At 40.7% G+C, this 22,441-nt stretch overlaps 1 protein-coding gene across 5 annotated transcripts in view; it reads left to right on the top strand.

The window, feature by feature from the left end:
- PLEKHG1 (pleckstrin homology and RhoGEF domain containing G1) overlaps window positions 1-22,441 on the top strand; it is a 223,515-nt gene that overhangs the window by 169,178 nt on the left and 31,896 nt on the right. For all 5 annotated transcript variants that reach the window (XM_044760907.2, XM_044760909.2, XM_070490870.1 and 2 more), the window contains 3 exons: window positions 8,096-8,165; window positions 15,955-16,001; window positions 19,905-20,055. In XM_044760907.2, the coding sequence (XP_044616842.2) occupies window positions 8,096-8,165; window positions 15,955-16,001; window positions 19,905-20,055 (268 nt within the window). The remainder of the gene's footprint in view (window positions 1-8,095; window positions 8,166-15,954; window positions 16,002-19,904; window positions 20,056-22,441) is intronic.

Raw genomic sequence — 22,441 nt, 5'->3', positions numbered from 1 at the left:
CTGTTGTTTTCATTTTGTTTCGTTCTTCAGTAAAACCAATACTTTATTATTTTTCACATGAACATTTCTTATTAAGTGATTAATGTATTATGGTATGAGTTTCTATTGTAATCTCATTAAGGTGGGTTTTTTTTTTTTTAGCAAAATGGGCTTTTTAAATTTTATTTTGTGTAAGAACACTTAACATGAGCTCTACCCTCTGAACACATTTTTTAAATGTACAATATATTATTGTTAACAGCAGTCTCTAGAATTTATTCATCTTGTTTAACTGAAACTTTATGCCTGTTGATTAGCTATTCCTTCATTTCTTCCTACCCTCCAGCCCCTGGTAACCACCGTTCTATCTGATTCTATGAGTTTGACTATGTTAGATTCCTCATATAAGTGGACTCATACAGTATTTATCTCTCTGTGGCCGGCTCATTTTACTTAACATAAAGTCTCAAGGTTCGTTCACGTTATCACGTATTGCAGAATTTCCTTCTCTTATTTGGCTACATAATAGATAGGGCATGTATACGCCATATTTTCTTTATCCATTCATGGACTTAGGTTCTTTCCACATCTTGGCTATTGTAAATACTGCTGCAATGAACATGGGAGTGCTAATATCTCTTCAAGATCCTAATTTCAGTTCTTTTGGTTAAATACCCAGAAGCGGAATTGCTGGATCATATGGTAGTTCTAGTTTTAATTTTTTGTGGAACGTCCATACCACTTTCTGTGGTGGCTGCACTATTTTGAATTCCCACCAACAGTGTACAAGGGTTCCAGTCCCTCCCATCCTTGCCAACATTTGTTGTCTTTTGTTTGATACTGTGTTGTTTGTTTATTCAATTACTAACACTGATCACCCCTGATCAGAGCATAAGCCCATGGGACGAGGCCTTTGTCCCTGTTCTTTACTCCATAACCTCAGTGCCTATAACAATGCCTGACGCACGAGGCTCTCAAGGATTACTGTTGAATGGAGAGCAAACTTTCAGGGGATGGTGGGCCAACTTTTTCAAGATGATAGCCCTGATGACAAGAGCACAAAAGAAACCCCATTACTTCCTCCTCCTCACTGTTCCCGTGTTTAGTGTGTTTATCCTATTTTAGAAAAGGACTGTAGAGGAAAGCTGACCAGGTGACTCAAACATGGCCCCCAGGTGGGCGGTACCGTGTTGAGAACACGATGATGCAGAGTCTAGCCCTCTGCTTTCTCGAGTCGATCAGGAAACAAATCTTCAAGTAAATGTACTTATCTTAGAGTGCAGGACTGTGATTCAAGAGCCCTGATACCAACCCCAGCTGTGGCCATTATTTATTAACTGTGTGGCCTAAGGTAAGCCACGTCCCTTTTATGAAGCATGGTTTCCTCACCTTAAAATTAAGGGTTGGCACTGGAAGGTGTCTGAACAGCCTCCCAGCTCTGTGGTTCTTGAGCAATGAATGCCAATCATTCACTTCCAGGTGAGCTATACCTAGAGCCTGGGTGGGTCCCCTCAGACACTTCCTCCATCAGCAAGTCCACTCTGGCTCGAGGCCATCAAGCCCAAAGGGGAGCTTGATGAGCATAACGTGTAGAACACAGGGAGTTAAATATAAATATCAGGGGTATGTCTGTTAAGCTACGAGAAGTAACATAATGGATTCTGCTCAAAATTCTTAGGTGCTCAGAAAGAGGATTTATCTTGAAAGACCTGGACACAAAACCTACTCCCAGAGCGCTCCATCTGGTAGTAGTGGAAAGCACTGGCCCGGAAGTGTTGCTTCTTTGGCTATTGTTTGTCTTCAGCCTTCTCTCTTACTTCATCCAGTGTTCAGGTCCCAATGATTAGATTTCAACTATCCTTAATTTAACCACTCTCATCTTTCTATAGAAGACATTGACACAAACATCAGAATTATATTTTCCAAACTAATAATAATCTTATAAGGGGAATGTTTTGATAGGAATATTAGGAAGGAATGTTTGAAATCCGGACTATTTTGAAATCAAGCATTGGTAAAGATCCTTTCAAAGTGCAGAGCAGACCAATAGATTTTAAAGTAACAATAGAGTACGTTGGTATGGTTTCATACTCCAACAAAACTCTAAGAAACTACCACTTATTGAGTTTCAGTGTAATATCAAAGAAGGATAGCCACACTTATTTGAAAAGGATGTTAAAATACTCCTCTCTTTTCCAATGATATCTGTGTGAGGTCGGTTTTCTTCTATATACTTCAACCAAAATAACAGATTGCAACAAATTGAATTCAGAAGCACATATGAGAATCCATCTGTGTTCTATTCAGATAAATTAGAGATTTGCAAAAATTGCAAGACACTGCTACTCTTCTCGTTAAATTTTTTGTCTATAAAATCTAATTCACGAAAAGATATTTCTATTAACATAGATTTATTATTGAATGAATTGATCAAGTTTTTAAAAACTATTCAGTTTTAGTTTCTAATACATATTGGTAGATATAATCCACATAAAGAGATTTTGAGTGTAAACAGGTCTTGACCCCACAATGTTCGAGAACAATGGGAGTGAAGAGCACCCCATGAGAAGCTCCATTTCTGCTCAGAGTTTATGGTCAGCATTGTGGTGTCTCACCGTCAAACAGGAAAGGACAAATGAAGATTCCCCATATGTTTGGAGAGCCTCTCACATGAATGACAGAAGCCAAAATGATCAAACAGAGAAAAGAGAGCTTGGCAGAAAGCAAGGAACAGGGAACTATAGTCCATCATCATCATCATCATCATCATCATCATCACCATCACTACCACCATCATCAACATCATATCATCCTTGGACGTAAGAGAAGATTCGGCACTCATAAAATAAGAACAGGAACGTAAGAAACACCCAAAGAGCGTATTGAAAAAAAAAAGGTACTTTGAAATTAAAAATCAGATCATAGAAATGAAAAAAAATTCATTAGAAGAGATGGAAAATAAAGTTGCAGTCTCCCAGAAAACAGAACAATAAACATGAAGATGAAAATAGCAGAGGAAGAATAAGAAAAATTAGAGATCTAAAATGTGAATCATAGGACTTCAAAAGAGAAGAGAAAATGGAGAGGAGGAAATATCAGATGTAATTCAAGAACAGAGGTTCTTACACTTTTTGGTCCCAGGATCTCTTACACGCTTAAAAATTACTAAGGACCCCAGTGATGTTTTGTTTACCATGATAGAAATTAAAACTGAGAAATTGTTGAAATATCAATTTATTCAATAATAATAAACCCGCAAATTTTTAGAAAAATAATTTTGCTACTCTTCTCACTAATCTTTTTTGTGTGTTGGAATTGTTTTACGTTTTTACAAATCTCTACTGTCTGACTTACTAGAAAACAGCTGGATTCTCATGGCTGCTTCTGCTCGCCATTGGTTATGATATCACAGGTCATGTAGCCTCTGGAAAAGTCCACTGTACTCTCATGAGAGAATGAAAGTAAAAAATCCAAATGTCTAAGTATTTTTAGGAAAATGGTGACGTTATGGACCTTTAGGGAAGGGAATCCCAGGATCTCAGGGGTCATTTTGAGAACTGATGCTCAAAAACGTTTCCCAAATGTTCACATTGGCTCACGCATGAGAAAAGACCCATCCCAAAGCCAGCCATTACAGAATTCCAGAATTATGTGAACAAAGAGGAAACTCTCAAAGCTTCCAGAATGGAAAAACAGGTCATATGGAACCTGGATCATGGATCAGAATGGTATTGGACTTCTCAGCAGCATCAGAATTCATCAGGCAACAGATAGTTCCTGAATACTCAGAGAAAATGACTTCCAACCAAGAATTCTATATCCATGAACTTTATCAGCCAAGCGTGAAGGGAGAACATTCTGAAACAGGAAGAGTTTCAGAAAATTTACTATTACACTTACACACAGCTACTGGCGGTGTAATTGCCCAAAGGAAGGAATACATCTGAAATGGTGTCTAAGAAACAAGGCGTCCAACACAGGGGCTAGGTGAAGGCCATTGTCAGGATGGTGTTGAAGAGAGAGCCCAGCAGCCTGGGAGCAACCTGTTCAGGTGGCAGCAGGAGGACAGAGGGCTCCATGAGGGAGGTCACCAAGAAAGAAGTACAACCAATAGATGATCTGAGGTTTGAACACAGTGAGACGAGAGTTATCCTTCTGGCATAAAATTCGAGGGTAAGTTAGTGGTGTGTCCTTTGAAAACAAGGCAAAAAAATGAGACAATTTTGACTCCAGGGAACATGGTTGTACAAGGAAGGAAATGTAATTATGGTATACTCCATGGCTAGGCGGAGAATGTTTACATAGTCTTAAAAATGCAAGCTCTGACTTTTAATTTAATCAAATTTCATAACAGAACTTGTTGAGAAGATGGAAGGAGGAAGAAGTAAATAATATCTAAAACTGAGAAATAACAAAAATGCAGTATCAGCCTGGTTAGAAATATGGACACATACAGCAGAAACAGCGAAAGAGTGGAAAATGCTTCTGGAGAATGGCAGTCAACAATGGGAAACAGAAAGCAAGAAATTGCTTGTTTTTATCATAATTCCTGTAGAACTATTTAACATTTTATTAAATATGTAATACACAGAGAATTACAATTAACACAACATAGTAAAATATATATTAATACATCTTATATGGAGTGCAATTTGAAAATGCATTATTTACCCTGCGATGCCCTTTGACCCAGAAACTCCACTTATAGAACTTTATCCAATAGTGGGAGATTAAATTATAGTACATGGTTAAATTAGTTAAGTATAGTACATCCACACAGTGAAATATTACGGGTTACTTAAAATAATGAACCATTAAAAAATAATGTAGGGAGGATGGAACACTTCCTAACACATTCTATGAGGCCAACATCACGCTGATACCAAAGGCAGACAAGGACGCCACGAAAAAAGAGAGCTACAGGCCAATATCACTGATGAACATAGATGCAAAAATTCTAAACAAAATTTTGGCCACCAGAATTCAGCAATTCATCAAAAGGATCATACATCATGATCAAATGGGATTCATACCAGGGACACAGGGATGGTTCAACATCCGCAAATCAATCAACGTGATACACCACATCAACAAACTGAGGAATAAAAACCACATGATCATCTCAATAGATGCAGAGAAGGCATTTGACAAGATCCAACAGCCATTTATGATGAAAACTCTGAACAAAATGGGCACAGAAGGAAACTACCTCAACATAATAAAGGCCATATATGACAAGCCCACAGCCAACATCATACTCAATGGGCAAAAACTGAGTGCCATTCCCCTGAAAACAGGAACGAGACAAGGATGCCCTCTATCACCACTCTTATTTAACATAGTACTGGAGGTCCTGACCAGAGCAATCAGGCAAGATAAAGGAATAAAAGGAATCCAAATAGGGAGGGAAGAAGTGAAACTCTCGCTGTTTGCAGACGACGTGATCTTATATATAGCAAACCCCAAATAATCCATTGGAAAACTCTTAGAAGTAATCAACAACTACAGCAAAGTTGCAGGGTATAAAATCAATTTGCATAAATCAGTAGCGTTTCTATATTCTAACAATGAACTAACAGAAAAAAGAACTCAAGAACACAATACCATTCACAATTGCAAGAAAAAGAATAAAATACCTTGGGGTAAATTTAACTAAGGAAGTGAAGGACCTATATAATGAAAATTACAAGGCCTTTCTGAGAGAATTGGATGACGACATAAGGAGATGGAAAGACATTCCATGCACATGGATTGGAAGAATAAACATAGTTAAAATGTCCGTTCTACCTAAAGCAATCTACAGATTCAACGCCATCCCAATCAGAATCCCAATGACATTCTTTACAGAATTAGAACAAAGGATCCTAAAATTCATATGGGGCAACAAAAGACCCCGAATTGCTAAAGCAATCCTGAGAAAAAAGAACAAAACGGGAGGCATCACAATCCCTGACTTCAAAACTTACTACAAAGCTACAGTAATCAAAACAGCATGGTACTGGTATAAAAACAGGTGCACAGATCCATGGAACAGAATTGAAAGCCAAGAAATAAAACCCCAATCTATGGACAGCTTATCTTCGACAAAGGAGCTGAGGGCATGCAATGGAGAAAAGAAAGTCTTTTCAACAAATGGTGCTGGGAAAACTGGAAAGCCATGTGTAAAAGAAAGAAAATTGACCATTCTTCTTCACCATTCACCAAAATTAACTAAAAATGGATCAAAGACCTAAAGGTGAGACCTGAAACCATAAGGCTTCTAGAAGAAAATGTAGGCAGTACACTCTTTGACATCAGTATTAAAAGGACCTTTTCGGACACCATGTCTTCTCAGAGAAGGGAAACAATAGAAAGAATAAACAAATGGGACTTCATCAGACTAAAGAGCTTCTTCAAGGCAAATGAAAACAGGATTGAAACAAAAAAACAACCCACTAACTGGGAAAAAATATTTGCAAGTCATATATCTGACAAAGGCTTAATATCCATAATATATAAAGAACTCTCACAACTCAACAACAAAAAATCAAACAACCCAATCAAAAAATGGGCTGGAGACGTGAACAGACATTTCTCCAAAGAAGATATACGGATGGCCAATAGGCACATGAAAAGATGCTCATCATCGCTGATCATCAGGGAAATGCAAATCAAAACTACGCTAAGATATCACCTTACACCCGTTAGAATGACAAAAATATCTAAATCTAATAGTAACAAATGTTGGAGAGGTTGTGGAGAGAATGGAACCCTCATACACTGCTGGTGGGAATGCAAACTGGTGCAGCCACTATGGAAAACAGTATGGAGATTCCTCAAAAAATTAAAAATAGAACTACCAAACGATCCAGCCATTCCACTACTGGGTATCTATCCAAAGAGCTTGAAGTCTGCAATTCCGAAAGTCCTATGCACCCCAATGTTCATTGCAGCATTATTTACAATAGCCAAGGCATGGAAGCAACCTAAGTGCCCATCAACAGATGAATGGATAAAGAAGTTGTGGTATATATATGTACAATGGAATACTACTCAGCCGTAAAAAAGAACAAAATCGTCCCATTTGCAACAACATGGATGGACCTTGAGGGAATTATGTTAAGTGAAATAAGCCAGTTAGAGAAGGATAATCTCGGTATGACTCCACTCATATCAGGAATTTAAAAATATGGACAAAGAGAACAGATTAGTGGCTACCAGGGGAAAGGTGGGGTGGGGGGTGGGCACAAAGGGTGAAAAGGTGCACCTACAACACGAATGACAAACATTAATGTACAACTGAAATCACACAAGATTGTAACCTATCATTAACTCAATAAAAAAATAAAAATAAAAAAAATAATGTAGGGGCCAGCCCTGTGGCCGAGTGGTTAAGTTCGTGCGCTCCGCTGCAGGCAGCCCAGTGTTTCGTTGGTTCGAATCCTGGCCACGGACATGGCACTGCTCATCAAGCCAAGCTGAGGTGGTGTCCCACATGCCACAACTAGAAGGACCTACAACTAAGAATACACAACTATGTACCAGGGGGCTTTGGGGAGGAAAAAGGTGGGGGGGGAAATGTACTTGTTTTAAAAAATAATAATAATAATGTAGATTTACATCTGAGAAAAGTTTTCTCTCACAGAATATCTTTCCTTTAGAGTACTTTTGTTGTCTATAATTTGATATTTGTTAGTGTGATTTTTCAGTGAATGTCTGACTCTTCCAATGGATTCCCAGCTCCAAGAGACCAGGGACCACATCTCCTTTTGCTTACTGATGTGTCTGTTCTTTGTGCCTTGTACAGTAGCTGGTACCTCGACAGCCACTTGATGAGTGAATGAATGTGAGTGAGGATGCCTGCAGACGATGACAAACATCTAGAAGACTTAAATGTCAGGGATTTCTCTGGGTGGGAGATTTACAGTTCAGACCTGTGTTTAAACGTCTGCTCCACCAAAACCTGGGGGAAATCCCTTATCTAAGCTTTGGATATAGTGACACCGGATCCTTAGTTATCTGATTAAATATGATTCTTTGTAAATGCCATATAAATATTTAAACTTCTAAGTTATACAAAACGTCCTCAACCATCAGACCACAATCTAATACTTTCTGGCTATTATTTTTTTATTAGTGAACTTCTGCAAGATTTGGAAAACTGTGAAAACGATCCTGTGGCCATCGCAGAATGTTTCGTGTCCAAGGTAAGCACGGTTCATTTCTCCGGGCCAGCTAAGACAGATAGAGTACAAATTGTTTTCATTTTAAAGTTAAAATGACTGGTTTGTTCCATGTTGGATGAAGTTAGCCACTAATCTCTCTCACTCGGGTTTTTTTTTTCACCAGCAAGGAAAAGAAATGTACTGTTAACTGTCCCCAGTCAGTTAGGAAATGCTAACTTGGTATTTGTCCTACAACTTGCACAGTAACTGAATGGTGTTACTCATCTTTCCTAGGAAAAACTTTCAGCTTGAGGGGAGGAGAATCACGAATAGAAAAACGTTAGAAAAATAAATATGTATAAAATACCACTAGACCAGTTAGAAAAATCTATTAGAATCTAAATATTTTATATATGATATATGTGGCACTAGCCTAGGCTGTATAATTATCATTTGGGGGATAAAGAGAAATAGAATTAACCTCCTATATCTTAAAAATGCACTCTTGAGTCAGTTCTGGTGGCCTAGTGGTTAAGTTCAGAGGCCCAGGTTCAGTTCCAGGGTGTGGACCTACACCACTCGTCTGTCAGTGACCGTGCTGTGGCAGTGGCTCACATACAAAAAGAGGAAGATTGGCAGCAGACATTAGCTCAGGGCAAATCTTCCTCAGCAAAAAAATGACGAAAGAAATTTTTAGAAAATGCACTCTCATTTTCTTATATTTTACTTCAGTTGTACTGATGCTTTAGAAAAATACAAGGAAAGGATTTCACTTTTAAAGCTTAAATGACAGTCAGTTCGTGCTCTGTACCCAGATAGGAGGTAGAGTTCTGAAACATACAAGTTCATCCTTTACCACATTAAGTTCTGGACATGCTCCCGACTAGATATAGAATTCTATCTGAAGTTTCTCTTAAAAACCTCTAGCAGAAATTTTTTTGCAGCAAAACTTCGCGTGATTTCTGCCGTTGTGGTTTCCAGTGTACAAAGGTTTAAGCGAAGTTCATGATGGTGCTTTGGGATCCACCGAGAATTAGCACCTCGTTTAGAGCCCCAGAGTCCAACGTGAACTGTGTGATGTGTCCTCCCAGCCTGACCTGGCTCTGGACTGGAGCCACAGCGCCATTTCTGATGGCTGCAGATCCATCCACTGGTTTTATAGCCAAACATAACACCCTGGGTTTTACTGAAGCGTGGTTCCTTCAAGGCAGTTGATGCGCTTGTAGGTAAAACCCTCCTGACTTGGTGTGTGGGTGTGTTAACACGTAAAATGTTTGTGCTCACGTGCTTACGCACACAGTTCTTTTCACAAGATTCTCGTGTCATAATTAATTCTCCCAAAGGGTAGGAATTTGAAAAAGAGAAGGAAAGAGAAAGAGGGAGAAATGGGTAAAAAGATATGCTGCGTGTATCAAAGCAGATATGTTAAAATAACCGCAGCACATAAACAACAGAGAAGATTTCGGAAATGTCTGGGCTTTTACTAGTAACTGTAATCACAAGCTGATTAAAGCCGGTCCAGCATATGCTTAGCCCTGGCTTCATTATTCACATAAAAGTTTGTTTATGTGCTACGATGCCAACTCCCAAATCTTATTTTTCATTGTAATATTGCCAAGTTTAATTAGAAGACCGACTTGAGCACGCTACACTTTCCCATGTAAGCAGAGAATTGTGAGGGGGTGTTTGGTTCTGGCACAACCTGCTTTTCACTCAGCACCCTGAAATTTAGAAGATGGTACGTTTTCTGAAGCACAGCCAGCTGTTCAACTCTGGGGAGGAATGGAAAATTGCTTTAATTGAGAGGCCATTAATGAGAGCGGTAAAGCTGATGGTTGACTTCTGCTTTTATCTGAATCATTGGGGCTTACACAGAGCGTCGGCTTTGACCTTGCTTTTGTGGGATGTGTAGGTTACAGAAATCTTTCCTGACTAAAAGAGAATCCAGCGCTTCTCACCTGCTGTGCTCATAAAGAAATAGGAGCTGCAGAGCCCGTCCTCTGGAGAGGCAGAAATATGAGTTCCCTGATGGGCAGGCCAAGCTGTCTCCCCGCTGAGCCTTTGTCTGCTTTTAGGATTCTGGAAGCACCTGGAACAGGTTTCCCGGGCTTCCTGCCTTCACCCTCATTTGCATCCCTTGTCGTGACTGTCAGCCGGGCTGCCCTATTTAGGAGGCAGACAAAGTTTGTCTTCAGAGACCTAACCTCCCTTTAACCTCCTCCTCTCCCTCCATGCATGGCCCCCGTTCCCATTGGCACCTCTCTTCCTTCAGTGCCCAGGCATGCACGTGTGCGCCCACACGCACACATGCACCCCGCACCCACTTATTGAGATTATCCTCAAGAAAGGACTGAAATCAGATATTCTTATAACTGGAGTAAATTCGAGTCCATCTTACCTTACCCATGCGCTATTTACATATTAAGCCTTTCTCATAGTCTCCAGTGATCCCAGAAATCAAAGTGTGTGTGTGTGTGTGTGTGTGTGTGTGTGTGAAAAAGAGAGAGAGAGAGAGATGGACCCTATAGCAGAAGAAACCCTCAAATCATACAGATTTCTTTACTCTGGTTATTCATTCAATCAATATTTGAGTGCCCTGTGTGCTCACTTGCCAGCCCTGACTATCTTATCTTTTGGTTCCATCATAATTAAATATCTCATTTAGACATCATCTCTAATTACAGTTTGAAAGAGTTGAATAACTAGAAGAAAATATCTACTTTTGTATAATCTATTTATCATTGCCTTCTTTATCCCTAAATACTTGTGAAAAAGATTTGGGGCAGCATATATAATAAGTAATAGGTCTTTAAGGATTAAGTAACTGGGGCTATTGGTTTTTGTGTAAAACCGTCTTTGAATTGTCCACAGAGTTTATAAATCTAAGATCAAATGTGCATTTGATTCTATATTAAGAGGATATAGCTGATTTAAATCAAAATCCTTTAATTTAATAATTGAGCCATGATGTCACAAAATGCACCTTAATTCATTAGTGCAGAAATCTTGAGGCTTTATGAGGCACAGGTGCAGGTAGGTAACATATATGACGTAATTTAGACATTTTTTTCATTGAGGCCATTGTTTTTAAGTTTGGTATTCGAAATGATCCTAAAGGTCCCTAAATCTCAGGAAAGTCAGCCTGATGTTACTCAGTCCCAGGTTGAGTGTAGCAGGAGGCAGGAAAAATAAGTAAGAAACTTTGAGAGCACGTGACAAACCCAGAGAAAGGCTCCAGGCCGACATCAATTTGCTAGAAGACCTTGGGCAAACCATTTGCCTTTCTTATCCATGGAGCCAGGGCTGGACACCCAGTGCCTTCAGGAGTAACCAGGTGAACACAGGCATGAACGGGCCCAGGTGGAGGCTAGAGCCATTGAGGTACTTACGTCGTGGGGACATAAGCATCACGTGAAACTCTAGGCCCGGGGCCACTGGATCTTATACTTTTTCAGGAAGAATCTAGAAATCGAGATATTTTTATTTTCTAACTTTTAGACGTTGGCAACTAATTTAGATTTTCTTAAAGGACTGTGCTTGAAACTTTGGCAGCATGCTAAGTTGGCAAGGCCACGGGGGATCAGGCACTCCCTTAATTGTGGGAAAGCAAAATGGCACAGGCCCTGTGGAGGGGAATTTTGCTAGATCTAGCAAAACTGTGTCTGAATCCACCCTTTAAGCCAGCAGTCCTACTTCCAGAAATCTATTCCAAAGATACAGTGACAAAAATTCAGTAAGTGTGATGCTATTCTTTGCAGTAATTATTGTTATAATTTATAGATATATACAATAAATAGAAATATATTTTATATATGTGCATATGTATGGAAATATATGTATGGAAATATACAATGCATAGAAACAGCACAAATGTCTATAAACAGGAAGCTGGTTGAATAAACCATGGTATATGCACATAATGGAGTACTATGAAGCAGTGGAAGCAAATAAAGAATATCTGTGCACTACTTGGCGGGGGTGGGTGGATACGAGTGTGTATAACACTGTGGTTCTCAAAATGTGGTCCCTGGACCAGCAACTTCAACATCATCTGGGAACTTGTTAGAATGCCGGTTCTCGGGCCCCACCCTAGATTTACTAAATCAGAAACTCTGGGTGCCACCCAGTAATCTGTGTTTTACCAAGTCCTCGAGGTGATTCTGATGCACAGTCAGTTTGAGAATCACGGGCATAGCTTGTTTGTGTTGAGGAATAGGGGAAGAGATGCCTATATTTAAATGTGAGTGTTTAAACAAAAAGGACAGACTGTGAGATTAAAAATTGGTTACTGATAGAAGAAGGGAGGGAATATACTAGAATGGAAAGGAATAGAAGCTAGACTTCTTTGAATATGCATTTCCTAGTAGAGTTGACTTTGAAACCATGTACAAATTTTACATAATTATAAAACAAAATTAAAGTTTACAAAAGCAGTCTCCAAAAATTAAAATCAAAATGAAACCAAGAGCCTGTTTGAGTGTCCAGTTTGTGGTATAACCACACAGAGGACCTTCCAATCTAATTTAAAAATATACTGTGGACAAAATACAGCAAATACGTCCTTAACTGTTTTCAAGAATGATAGCATACATGGTATCGTTGATATTGTTATTCTGAAATTATTGAGTGTATTGTGGGATAAAGCAAATGGGTATTTATGTGAGTGTCATTGAGAGCTGGAATTGCTCGGAGAAAGAAGATATAGAGTAACAATGAGGCTAATTAAGAATGTTGTAGTCCTGAATCCGAACTGCAAGTTTGAACTAAGGATGTATTTCATCTTTAAAAAACACCTATTCCTAACTCAGTCTGTTGAAAAGGCCTAGAAATAATGATTAACCTAATAGCGAGAACATTGCTAACTACTGCTTCTGACCAGAAGGAATCAGTGCTCCGTGAAGAAGGGCTGTGCGCAGGAAATGTACAAGATAGTCTGGAACAACTTGTCGCACCAGAAAACAAGGAAGCTACCCGGAGGCTGTAGGTCAGGTCATAAATACTCAAGAGGCTCCTGCTGGCCAAAGATGGGATCATTTGAGCGTCAGTAAAGATAATTAACTGAAAACAACTGAAACTCATTAGATATTTATGTTAATGAATTCACAGTGACACTACAAACCCAAACTGGTGGCCTTTGCGGGATACTAGAGAAGAAACGCATTTTTTTGAAAATTAAGACAAAGAATGAAGCATTTATCCTGCCTTTCCCACACAAACCACAAACTGCAGGGAAAGAGATAGTTAATATAAGGAAGTTCCTTTTCTGGAAAGAGTCTGGCTAATAAATGAAGAAGGAATAGTTGAATTAGAAATATCACCATTTTGGTACCCCTAATGGATTAATAGGGTTAGGTAAAATTACCAATGGTTGTTAATATCACAAGAGAGAGACGAGAAGACATCATTTGCTTCCTGATGGAAATATTATATAACCTATGATGTATTCATGCCACATTAGGGAACCTAAGTTTGTTAAGCCTCTGCTAAACCACAAAGAGTGCAGGGGGCCGGGGAACCTGTTAAAGGAAGCCATGGGGATGTAATCAGCAAAATTGAGACTATGGGAAACCAGGACAAACCACCTGGCTTCTTCAACTAAATTGCAAGAGAAAAAGGACAGAAGGAGAATTTTTAGATTAGAAGAGTCTTAAGTGATATCAACCAGTTGCTATGTGTAGATATTATTTGGATTACAAATCAAGCTAACTATTAAAAAAAAAGAAAAAATTAAGAAAATGGGAAATATGAATAGTGACTGAATCTCCATATTATGGAATTATTTAAATATGATAATTGCATTGTGGTGATGCTTCTCTTTAAGAGTCCTTACGTTAGTGACGTATACTAAAATCTTTACAAGTGAAATGATGTCTTGAATTTGTTTCAGAGAGATAGGGAGGCAGGTGGATACAGATAACGAGTTAATGATTATGGAGGTCAGGTGATGGATACTTGGCAATTCATTATACCATCCTCTCTACTTTTATATTTGCTTGAAACTTTCTATAACAAAAACGAATTAATCCTAGCTGAGTTTCAGAGAAAGGATTCTAAGTAGAAATTCCTTTCAAATCAGAAAAAAATTAATGAACATTAAAGTTACAAAACAAAACAAAACAAAAGTGCTGTCCTGGAGTCACATGTGAATCCAACATGAAGTGGTTTAAAAAGTTAAAGTCAGAGCAGAATGTGAAATGCCACGAAAGTAGACTATGGCTCTTTTTTCATAATGGAATTCCATTTTAGAGTGTGCAACAGCTAGTAGTTCATTGGCCTTGAATTAATTATTCTTACCAATAGTTTTATGATTAAAAGTTAAGAACCTAACTTCTGCCACCTCGGCTTCCCACTTACATATACCTCTTTGCCTTGGCAGTGTAGGGAAAAATTGCAGAAGACTTTGAAATCGACCAAACAGATTACTGAATGCCTCCAATAGAAAACTTAAGTACTTTCCAATTTACCCTTCTAAATTATATGATTCAGTGGGATTTCTGCACTTTTCATTGTCTCTGAGCTATTTTACAACTCTCTAAATTGTAGATAACTGCTAGAAATGTAAATGATTCTTGGCCACAAACATGCAAGTGAATACTGCCCCATAGAGGGACAACTGATTTCTTTACCCACTCATCCCTGTAGATAAAGCCAGGTTTGTATCTAATTGTAAATTCATTTCAGTCTTCTTCATCGACCTATCTGAATGTGATACTTTTTTTTCTCCTTTGATCCAATGGTAATACCTTACTGCTTTCCTGATTAATTAATAAGTTAAATAAAATCTTTGACAGCCTTCATGCTATATTTGCATGGAAGTCATGGTTGTACTTTTTTAAAAAATTATCCTTTAAGAGCAAGAAGTATTAATTTAACATTTCCCAATATTTGATCATGTGACTAGACATCTGGAAGACTAAGACCAATATTTGATAATATGCCGAGGTATCGAAAGATGCTAGGAAACTTGAAAGATGATCATAGCAAGAGGCAAGAACCCCACATTGGTTAGTCATTTGAGGCATCGCTGCCCTGCTAGATGCAGACAGATGAGTGGATTTGGATCCTGCTCTCAAATAATTGTCAGCTTTGTAAGAGAGGGGGTGAGATTCAGTAGTTCAACAAACATTATGTGCCAGATGAACACAGTATGGCCCCTACCCCGCGGGAACTAGAGTGGGAGACAGACAGACACACAGACGATGTCACTATCATTTGGTAAATGCTACAGGAGAGGTAAGCACTGGGGTTGTGGAAGCCCAGAGTAGGAGCAGTTGGCTCAGCCCAAGAGCTCAGGAAGGCTCCTTGGAAGAAATAAAGTGTAATTCAACATCAAATGATGACTAGTGGCTAAGCAGTGAAAACGATGGGAAAGACCACGGGCAGAGAAAGCTGCACGCGCAGGGCCTTGAAAGTATCCAGCAGCTTCCTCCTGCCCTGCTCAGACTTCCAGCGTGTTCTCAGCACGTGCTATTTGACTTTTCTGCTTATATTTCTCTCCACGGTGCAACTCCACCAGAAAGCTGTGAGCACGTGGGGGCGGAAGCTTTAGATCCCTCCTCTTCCCATTTCCCTTCCCAATCCATCCCCGTAACACAGCAGATGCTCAGTAGGTGTTTACTGAACTCAAATGAGTTCAAGTGCGTGTGGATTCTAGGCAGAAAACAAGGTAGACGAACAGGCACAGATGGTTGCCACAGGGGCTCAGGAGACAGGCCCGTGGGATTAGAGAAACAAATACAAAGGTATGAATGATGTTTCTTTCTGCTGTTTTTAAACGACCTTTGATGCCTGCGCTTTTTGGTCCATCAGAATCTCTTTTGTTTCCTTGCAGAGTGAAGAGTTCCACATTTACACCCAGTACTGCACTAACTACCCCAGGTACGCGTTGTGTGTGTGCAGGAGGAGGCCTGTTCGCTTTCAGACGTTTCAAGTCGGTCGGTCCAACATATGTGGTGCTGAGTCATTATGTGGCTGGCACGGTGCTGGATCCTGGGGGGAACTGCAGAACATGCTGAGAACAGAATCCACGGCACCCAGATGTTGATCCGTGCAGGCTTCAGGCTGCCAGCACAGCCAATGTAGAGAGAAATTGTAAAAGACATTGCAAAAAGATTGCTAAGTGTCCTTCAGTGGAAAATTAAGCAAACCAGTTGTGTTTGGCGCTAAGGCTTGACTATTAACCCTTTCGTATGTGTGCCATGTTTTTCAGAATATGGGAAGCACTGTTAATGAGGTTATATAATCTAGCTGGGGAGAGAATATGGTACGTGTTTGCTATATAAGTTCTATGAACTGTAAGTTTATGGAGCTCAGAGAAAGGAAAGATCGAGCTTATGTGAGAAAAGAGGACTCATAGTCCCTGGATCACTGCTTCAGTTTTGCTGACCCTGGGGCGATGGCAGGAGGGATGGTTAGGGAACATCCTTGGCCACTATATTGACCATTTCAGTAAGGGCATCAGGCCCAACCTGGGCCACACTGTAGGAATTTCGTTTTCCTGCAAAAGACATTTTTTGAGTACTGATTGATTCTCAAGCCCTGTGTTAAATGTTGTAAATGAAAGTGATGTTGAATTTAACTTTCACCAAAATCCAGAGATATTGAGGGATTTGAGAAAAGCAGAACATCCGTCCATCACAGTGCCTGGGCTCCTATTGAGTTCTCGACAGGCACTAGTTCACTGCCACCCTGCGCCATCCATACTGTACAGATAGAATATCGGAGGTCCCTGGAGGCTTATTGATCTTACAGGGGTCACATAGCTGAGGAGTGGCCCCATTGGGATTTCAGTCGAGGTTTCTCCAACCTCAGACCTCATGCTACTACATCCTTGTAAAGTTTCTGAAGCTTCGTAAATCTCCCCAAGCCTTTTACTGTCTGCTTTCCCACATGATCAACAGGACTGGAGTTGTTATCTTAGGGACCAGTCAGGAAGATGAGAATTAGGGAGATTTAGACAGTCTGTCGCCAGTCTTGGTAGAGACACATCCCTAAGGATAAAGTGGGCGGTGGGATCCATCTAGAGGAGAAGCCAGCAGGCTGAGCCCCTAGAGCTACTGTGATAAAGAAGAACAAATGGGCCCCCTGCCCTGAAGGCCAGTCTGGATTAAAAGGGATGAAGCTAGAGGCTGACACTTACTGATGGCAAAATGCTTTCCGTTGGTGCATTTTAGTCTCCACCTCTAAGGTATTGGTCAAGATATTATGCTGTGGTGATTTATTTGGTTAATGGCCAACCATGCATTCCCCTAAAAGAAACAAACAAAGAAACACATGCAGATTATGGGGCCAGCCTGGTGGCATAGTGGTTAAGTTCAGGCACTCTGCTTCGGCGGCCCAGCATTCACCGGTTCGGATCCTGAGTGTGGACCTACACACCACTTATCAAGCCATGCTGTGACAGGTATCCCACATGTAAAATAGAGGAAGATGGGCACGGATGTTAGCTTAGGGCCAATCTTCCTCAGCAAAAAAGAGGAGGATTGGCAATAGATGTTAGCTCAGGGCTAATCTTCCTCAAAAACAACAAAAAAAACACACGCAGATTAAAAACCTGCCATATCCTTATCTGTAGACTCGCCCACAGTTTATACAATTTCACTTAAGGAGTGTTCTCTCCAAAAGTATTTGTTTCCAGCTCTATGCTGAAGATAGCAGGATATTGTAGGGTGCCCCACTAAATCTCATCATCCTTGAGCTGAAACCAGTACTGTACCACACCCGAATTCAGAAAAGCACAGAATTGGCCCTCATCTTTTCCACGAAACTTCTTCCTGAGCAAAAGGGAAAGACATTCAAACTCTAAAGAACCTGCAAAGTTCTGGAGCCAGTTATCAGGCTCTGAGATGCTGGAGGGCCTTGTTTGGGGGTTTATGTCCGTAAATTTCATTATAAACATGTCCTTTGAAGAAATAACTTCTGAATTTGTAATTTGGGAGGTTTATCTTAAGATTTTTCTGCCTTAGCAATATTAAAGAGTACAAAATAAAGGCAGATGGTTATATGCTAGGCTGCTTCAGGGTCAGGGGACAGGCCAATCATTGGTGCAAGGACATTTCTAAGAGCCCGTCATTCACAAAGCATGGTTCCAAGCTGGGTGTGTATTGGCAGGAAATAGGAACTTGTATCTCTTACCTTCTAGTAGTTTATATTCTTTTGAGGGTCAGAACTCAACTAAATGCAGTAGTGGAATAGCGTGTGAGGGAAGATCAAATCAATAAATACAAATTAATGCAGTACGAACTCAGTAATGTGTAATAGAAGCAAAAGCTGCATGAGACAAAGGTGATAAGTCTCTGGAGACTTAAGGACAATTTCCTGGAGGAAATGTGGGGTTTTTTTATGTCTGACTTTGAAGAAGGAAAGAAATGTGTTAGCAGAGAGATGCTCGAAAGGCCTTCTCAGTGAATCGGGCATGTCTGGTTCTTGCCCACTCGTATGGTTTTCAAATTCATAGAAAAATATTTCCTTCTGTTGCTGTGTCTCCCAGCTGTTTGCTCTCTGAGGCCCGAGGTTTCCTCTCCCCCATCTTAAGAAGCTGAGAGTTTCAGCCAAGTGTGTCAGCCCATCTGACAACTTGTCTTCCCCTTTGGAGCCAGGCTGGTGATATTAAATGTCGCCGGCACATCTTGACAGATGGCCACCTCCTTCATACCAGTCACGCCCCAGCGATTCTGCTGTGAAGGGGCATGGCCCTCCGTCTTTGCCCCAGACCAGGTCACTGTCCTCAGATGTCTCCCCGGCCCTGAACCTGGGCTTCCGTGTGCTCCGGATGGGTGCAGGTTTCTTATTGTTAAAAAGCCTTCAGACGCGAAAGGGCTGCTGGACAGCTGCTTCTGACTCTAAAGAACCTCAGAAAAGTTCCTAGGCTGCATGATGGAGAATAGTTTTGAAATCTTGACTTAGGGGGGAAATAAACCCGTTTGAACAGATATTTCTCAAAGCAGCCGGGCTCTAACAGCTTCATTAGGAAACCTCCATTTTGCTCTCTCCCAAGGAGTCTTATTTTGCTGTTTGCCTCTCTCTGGTTTTCTAAATTAATCGTGAAAACATATTACTGACTTGGGGAGAAAGGGCTGAAATTACTTCCACCTGCTTCCTTCGATGTTAGAAGACCATAAGATTTTAATTTACGCCTGTGAGACTCCATGAGCCCCCTAGCTTGCTTTGTGTGTGAGATATGAGCATTGCCTCTGCTCTTCCCCTGGGATGTTAGGGGACCGTACTCGGTACTTTTGGGGGAGCTGGGATGGAGAAGGAACCCGACCCACTTTTCAAAAACACTGCAGTGAGGCACATTCCTTAAGGAGCGAGGCTATCGAGCTGTTTTGGAAGCTGAATTTAGGAGGAGAACCACTTGGAGGTGGAAAGACGGATCTGGTCAAAGATTCTCGAAGGGAAGTTTCCTGTGAGACAAGGTCTCTGACCACCTGCCTGTAATGTCATAAAGACACCCAGATGGGGCACAACTGGAAGCTAACATCCAACGCAGATCCCCTTTGCCAAGCTGTGGGTCCTGGCAGGGGGCTGCATCTCCTAGAAGGAGTTTGCTGCTTAGAAGCCATGTGGACATCTGTGTACTATTCTCTTGAAACAGGCCTTTTCCTCATTCCCCCACCCAGAGAGGCATCTTTTTCTAACTTGCCCAGAGGCATTCTAGTCCAGCCATAGCTCTGTTGCCGCCCTACCTGTTTTAGGACATTTGCACTTACGCCGGCATTTAAGACTTGAATACCCACATTGAGCATTCCCATGTAGATAAAAATATTCTTCTTCTTGCAGATCAGTGGCTGTGCTCACAGAGTGCATGAGGAACAAGATGCTGGCCAAATTCTTCCGGGAACGTCAGGAAACTTTGAAACACTCCCTGCCTCTGGGCTCCTATCTCTTAAAACCAGTTCAGCGGATTCTCAAGTATCATCTGCTTTTGCATGTAAGCGTCTGCCCGCGCTCGAGGACTTTCCGAGGGATGGGGATTTTGTGTGTATATATTCAGTTTAGGGGCGAAAAAAAATCAGAACAGGCTGGAGACATATGGAAATACTTTCTGCGCTCATACTTTACAACTGACTAATCTGCTTTGAGGAATTAGAGATATTTATATTCTAGGCCTGCAGCCCCATTGACAACTGCCAAGTAAAAAGACTCGTTTTAGCCCTGATTCTGTCAGGCCTTAGAAGTACCTGATGCTGGACAATGACAGGTTCAGGCGGGGAGCTATCATCTTAATAAAAACCAGATTGTTAATGTTTTATTTTATTTCCACGAGCCCAGATTCAGTAGGCAGTTGGGAGGGAGAGCTGTTTGTCATAGATTGGCATTCGTATGAGAAGAGGCCGAAAAGAGAGCAGACGCTGCTGAGCAGCGTGCTGAATGATCTGTGAGCTGGGCTCAGTGTCGCTTCAGGGCATCTTTGTATCATTTTCCATTATTTATACAAAATACCAGGAGACTTTAGAAACAAAGTAACTCTCACATTCTCATTTCTTATCCTCTAAGGATATTGATAAAAATGGAAATAAGTTTGGGGCCAGCCCAGTGGTGCAGCCATTAAGTTCACGTGCTCTGCTTTGGTGGCCTGGGGTTCCCCAGTTTGGATCCTGGTGGCAAACCAACACACCACTCATCAAGCCACGTCATGGCAGTTTCTCACATATAAAATAGAGGAAGACGGTCACAGATATTAGCTCAGGGCCAATCTTCCTCAGGAAAAAAAAAAAAAGGAAATAAGTTTTATTGAAAGTAGTTTTCATTCTGTAAGTAGGATCAGATTGCCTTTCCAAGATAGTTAGGTGGTTAGGAGCCGAACTCTGGGGCAAGGCTGCCTAGGTTTAAATCCTGTAAATTGCCCGTGTTCACTGTGGCTCACAGGCAGTCAATAAAAATAAGCTGTTATTTTTAATACCATATTAAAAATCTTAAAAAGGTTTTAATCCAGAGTTCTTCTCTCTATATCAATGTGCCTGCAATTGTATGTATCTCTTTTTGAATGATTGCAGGTTTCTAACTTGGATAATCCTTCCAGGCTTGCTCAGTTCACAGACATTTAAAATTTTAACAACTCTTAGGGTGTAACTTGACCAAAAGTTTCTCAGCTTTGTCTATTTGCCTGGGTGACTCATCTTTGTGTCCTGTGAAACCACATCAGAGGTTTTACTTTAATTGTTAAATTGATATTCGTGACCTCTTAGATTAGTGGGATTAATTTGCCAAATTAGCGTCCGAATCATTCTTAAATAAATAATGGCCGCCCCAGAATGGATGTCTGCTGGCTTCTGCTAACATGGCATTTAAGACTGTGTCCCAAGAATCTCTAGTTCTGGCCTTCTGGACAGTAAGGTGGCCATCCATGAAAAGAAAAATCTAAGGTCTCAGTTACTTAAGCATGTCAAGTGTAACAAGATCCTTACGAAAAGTTAATTGATAGGAAGAAGAGCCTTTACCCTCTGAATTAAGAGGGGCTGTCTGAGTCAGCTCGAGATGCTATAAGAAAGTGCTGGGGACTGGTGGCTTATTTCTCATGGAGCCTGGAGACCCGAGATCAGGGTGCCAGCACCATTGAGTTGTGGTGAGGGCTGTCTTCTGGGTTGCAGCTGCTGAGTTCTCCTTGTGTCCTCACCTGGTGGAAAGAGCCAGGAGAGCTCTCTGGAGTCCCTTTCCTAAGGGCACTAACCCCATTCCGGAGGGCTCCCCCCTCACGACCTTATGCTTCCCAAAGCCCCACCTCCTAACACCACACAATGGGGGTTCGTATTTCAACATACGAATTTTGGGGGGACACAAACCTTTAGTCCATAACAGCTGGCAATGAAGAAAAGAGGGAAGAACAGTGGTTAAATTAGTGGAAAACTAACTTCCGGTTGCCTTTGAAGTATTTTTGCTTTTAGAGTGTCCCTTCTATGTCATTCACCTCGCTTCAAAGGTGTGCGGCCATCCGTGAAGATCCCCACAGGAACATGCTCTCAACTCCTGAGTCTGTTTATTGATGAGCGGGATGGCCTCTCAGATTAAAAGAAGAAATCATTATTTTTTTTAAATTTGCTGTTGATCTTGAACTTAGCCAGGAGTTATTAGTTTAGTTGTATGGTTCCACAGGGCCTTTCGAACAGCTGAGTCTGAGTGTGGAAAGAAAATGTAAATTCCTTTCCAGGTTCTAGCTAGATGGAAATCTTGAGTACTTGGGAAAAATAAAGATTTGTAAAGTATGACTATAAAATAATGGAACTGATCTTTGTAATTATACCAGAAGATTCAGCCTCCACCCTTTAGCTTGACAATTATGTATGATAAATGTCATGGAAAAGATCTAATGGATTATA

This window comes from Equus asinus, chromosome 1 (assembly GCF_041296235.1).
Source record: "Equus asinus isolate D_3611 breed Donkey chromosome 1, EquAss-T2T_v2, whole genome shotgun sequence".
In the NCBI taxonomy this organism is placed as follows: Eukaryota; Metazoa; Chordata; class Mammalia; order Perissodactyla; family Equidae; genus Equus; species Equus asinus.
Note: the sequence above shows the minus strand (reverse complement) of the source record. Positions and strands in the feature narration are given on the sequence as shown.